Below are 4,233 nucleotides of genomic sequence, written 5' to 3'. Positions count from 1 at the left end.
TCACATCACAGACATCACATCACAGACATCACATCACAGACATCACATCACATCACAGACATCACATCACAGACATCACAGACAGTATTTAAATGCTTCTGTTGCACTTTGTTTTCCCTAAATACATGAAAACATTGTGACACATCTTACAGAAGAAAGTTACATTTATTTTCACAATCAGAATATAAGTACGTTTGCACAAACAAGGTGCGTGACATAAAATCAGTCTGTTATTATTAAAGTGTTAAGTGTCTGTTTTTAAGTGTCTCTTGAATTTCTAGCCTTCTCTATTTTATTTGGACTTTAATGATTTGAGTTCTCAGAGGTTTAGTTGTGTACATCTTTAGTTGTAGTTTGTTTTTGTAGTTTGTAGGAATCATGGTGTTTCAGAGGAACATCAGATCTGAGCTGAACAGCTCGCTGGTTAAACAGCATCTGATCAAATACATAAATCATCTTCATGTTACTGATTCTACAGAAACAGAGTGAATGTGAAGCGTCGCAGCGCCATCTGCTGGAACGTCAACGTCACCAGTGAACAGCAGTTCATGCTGTTTATATATTAAAGATAAATACTGAAATTCATTTCTCCTCAGAGGATATGGTTGTTATTCAGCTACAGTACGTGTTCACAGCCTATTTTAGTCAGTTCTAGTTCATAACAATAAGCCGACAGTAACACAACAACGTTAAACTAACCGCGTTATTGATTTCACCAGATGTGAGTAAAGTAATCACTGATGAAGTCACCAACACTCACAACCCAACGGCCTTTTATGCGTCATTTATTGATCCTGAGCGATTATATTTATTCATATATATTATTTATTCATTCAGTACAATGCTGCACACCGCATGCAATGATTCAACGTGATAAATGAAGAAGTGAAAGGTGAATATAGTGTTTATATGTTATTATATTTATATGTTCGTCTGGTTTCTGGTGTTTTTTTCCGACCTCGTATTTATTATTATTCTTCTCTTTGATAATGGAGCTGCTGTAACAGATGAATTCCTCCGATCAATAAAGTTCTTATAAAGACGATGCTTTAAGCACGGAGGATAAACAATGCGTCTCCATGAAGTAACTCAGTCTTCACTCTAACAGTTTGAACTTTAAAGGACTTTGAGGACTACCTGTCCTCTCAGTGAAAGCAGCGAGACGTAGAACACGTTTCTCTTGAGACGTCGTCTCCGTCTTCACGCCAACATCTGCAGAACAGAAACAAACGTCAGCAGCAGAACCATGAGAACACGTGTTCAGATTCATAGTTTCATAATGAAGAGGAGCTCCCTCATCTGATCTAGAATATAATTCAGTATTTAGAGATTCATTTATTGAACTCAGAGGCGAAAAAAACTGAAAATCATAAAGAGTCAAAAGTCAAACAATAGTAAATGTTAATAATAAATAAATTAATTTTCTATTAAAATAACTGCTGAACAGTTTAACATTCTACATTACAGTCGTTCCCACATATTAAATACAGGATTCTGTATCTGCTGCTCTTAAATCTAAATGAATTAAATACGTTTAAACTCTTAAAACAGAGCACTACACACACACACACACACACACACACACACACACACACGTTATGTGTGTGAAGTGAAGTTCAAACAGAGATAATCTCCTTCATGTGTTCCACATCAAGCTTTTAAACTAGGATGTGTAATCTTCATAAAGAGCACTTTATTAGACATCTGCTCATATTCTAGTTTATTGTTTGAAGTCGACCGGCCGTCGTTGGGCTTAAATAAACGTTCACCTCGTTGACAGCATTCCTCCTTCACTTCTGCTTTTGTTGAGGTCAGACGCTCGATGACGCTCCGATTCTAAAAGACAAAATGTTTCATCGTGAGAACAACGTAAAGTCTGCGTGACACTTCAGGAAGTAGAGCCCTCGTGTCCAGCTTGTTGCTGCCCCCTACAGGCGGCCAGCAGGAACTCCACGTTCACTTATTTCTGTTAACAAGTGGAATGAGAGGACGTAGTTCACCGTGAGACTCGGCCTCGGCTCAGCGTCCTCAAAGACAATAAGAGGCTCTGCACTCTGCAGATACAAACAGAAAAGCAACAAAGAGCTTGAGTGTGAAGAAGGAACGACCGGCAAACTGTTCCAGAGCAGAGACGCTCCGGCGGCGTCTCTCACCTCAGGGGTGTCCGGCGTGTCCTCGTCCTCCGGCTGCATGGAGCCCGTCCTCAGCGTCGGGGGGAGGCTCTCTGGGAGAGGATACCCGTTCTTACGGGCCACGATCAGGTGGAAGGCCGTGCAGAACTCAGAGAACGTGAGCGCTCCGTCTCTGTCCACGTCGCTCAGCTCCCTTAAAGAGATGTAGAAAACCAGAGAATAGCGCTGATTATTCAATTTAGGTCGACGAAGATGATGAATAATGAAAGAAAATAGTTTAACGCATTACTTTTGCGGGTCCATCATTTATTTATTTATTTATTTATATATACATATCTGTACGTACACACACATATACATATCTGTACGTACGTACGTACGTACACACACACATACATATCTGTACGTACATACGTACGTATATATCTGTACGTACATACGTACGTATATACGTACACATATCTGTACGTACATACGTACGTATATACGTACATACACACACACACACTAATCTGTTTAATCTGGTTCATTTCAGCAAAAATATGAATTTCCGTAGAAAATCTCAATTTAAAACAAAGCAAATATTCATTTTTAATTCATAGATAAAAATACAATTCATCGCCAATTTATTCATTAATTTTAATTGGAAAAGAACAATTAAACACAGTTGGTATATTCTACATCATTTCTGCAAAATAAGAAAGCTTATAAGAAATAACTTGAAATGATTCTGAAGCTACAGAAATAAAGTCTCAACGACACAAACTCAGCAACAGACGGAGGCAGCAGCAGAGCAGCAGCTGCTGTGTGAGACGCAGAACCATGTCCTATGAATGAGTCTCTACAACGTGTTTATTTCACTACTTTCTCTATTTGCATCTCCAGATTTCTCCTAAATTCACCAAAAGTTACCATTAGACCTCATTTGCATATTGAAACATAATAAAAGGAAAAGAAAGTCCCACTGCGACGCAGACGTTAGCGTGACTCAGCACTCACCAGATGTGGGAGAGTTCTGGAATCGGGAGTTTAGATTTAGTGAAGAAGTTCTTTGCAATGGTTCCTAGAACAGAGACACAAAGAGGTGAAATAGTTTGAATGTGATTTATAATTATAAATATGTGCAGCGGGGGGGGGGGGGTCCATACCCAGGATGAGAGCCCCCAGGTCGGGCTGCAGGCTCTTGAACTGATTGGTGTAATACTCCAGCTGTTCCTCTGTGATCCTCCAGGGGTCGTCTTCAGGGTCCACGAGGCCCTGCTGGTCCAGCCTCTCTGACGAGGAAGTCTAAGGGAGGGGGGGCATGAATCATAATCAACAACTTATTGTATTGTGACGGTGGCGCTGTGGGAGTCTGGCGTTTACCCTCGCGGGACGCTCCACGGCGGCTCTGGTCCCGTAGGTACCGGGCGAGGAGCGCTGGTCCGGGTGAACCGTCGGCCGAGAGGACGGCTTGCTCTCGTAGGCTGGAGGGACGAGAGAGAAGAAGACCGAGACTCAACACGCTGATTATACAAATCTATAAACATAAATCAGATAGAATGAAAGACGTTCAGATAAAAAAGCAGCGAGCGGAGAGACATCAGAGCTCCAGGAGGACGGAACAGGTGTCCTCCACATCTCAGTTCATTCATGACTCATGACCACAGCAGGACGTGTGCTCCGTGAGATTCAGAGGGACGAGCTGAAAACATGCCGAGTTACAGTTTGTTCACTCTGCTGATGAAAACAGATGTGGAGGCGAGTTTAGGCCTGAAAACTGAAATATGAATATTAGAAGATCAGCCGTGTGAATGTGTGTCTGCTGGGCGTGCGGTTGTCGTACCGGTCAGTGAGTCGGCCCCGTTCCTCTGCTTGGCGTAGGGGTAGCCTCGGTACGTCAGCGGGGAGCGAGGCGGCGAGCTGCACGGGGATCGAGGTGGAGACCAGGGTTCCTTCAGGGACAAAGTATTATTACACATACAAAGAAGTACTGCAAGTACTCTGGATACATTTACTCATAGAACACGTCGGACAAGTTTCAGAGAGTCAGTCGCACATTAAAGAGACGGCAGTGATGTTCTGTAGTGTGTGTGTGAGGTTCTCCTCCACAGTCAGGGTT

At 42.3% G+C, this 4,233-nt stretch overlaps 1 protein-coding gene across 1 annotated transcript in view; it reads right to left on the bottom strand.

The window, feature by feature from the left end:
* Positions 1 to 4,181, bottom strand: part of LOC116379119 (ralBP1-associated Eps domain-containing protein 2) — a gene marked incomplete at its 3' end in the record, with an annotated part of 5,167 nt that extends 986 nt beyond the window's left edge. Inside the window, exons 1-8 of the mRNA XM_031841047.1 lie at positions 3,958 to 4,181; positions 3,498 to 3,598; positions 3,281 to 3,419; positions 3,132 to 3,195; positions 2,154 to 2,325; positions 2,001 to 2,054; positions 1,770 to 1,836; positions 1,138 to 1,212 (exon numbers count right to left, since the gene is read on the bottom strand). Coding sequence (XP_031696907.1) covers positions 1,138 to 1,212; positions 1,770 to 1,836; positions 2,001 to 2,054; positions 2,154 to 2,325; positions 3,132 to 3,195; positions 3,281 to 3,419; positions 3,498 to 3,598; positions 3,958 to 4,093 — 808 coding nt within the window. The remainder of the gene's footprint in view (positions 1 to 1,137; positions 1,213 to 1,769; positions 1,837 to 2,000; positions 2,055 to 2,153; positions 2,326 to 3,131; positions 3,196 to 3,280; positions 3,420 to 3,497; positions 3,599 to 3,957) is intronic.
* Positions 4,182 to 4,233: the final 52 nt, after the last annotated feature.

This window comes from Anarrhichthys ocellatus, unplaced genomic scaffold, assembly GCF_004355925.1.
Source record: "Anarrhichthys ocellatus isolate YVR2014 unplaced genomic scaffold, GSC_Weel_1.0 scaffold3737, whole genome shotgun sequence".
Classification (NCBI taxonomy): domain Eukaryota; kingdom Metazoa; phylum Chordata; class Actinopteri; order Perciformes; family Anarhichadidae; genus Anarrhichthys; species Anarrhichthys ocellatus.
This window is presented reverse-complemented; position numbering and strand designations above follow the sequence as displayed.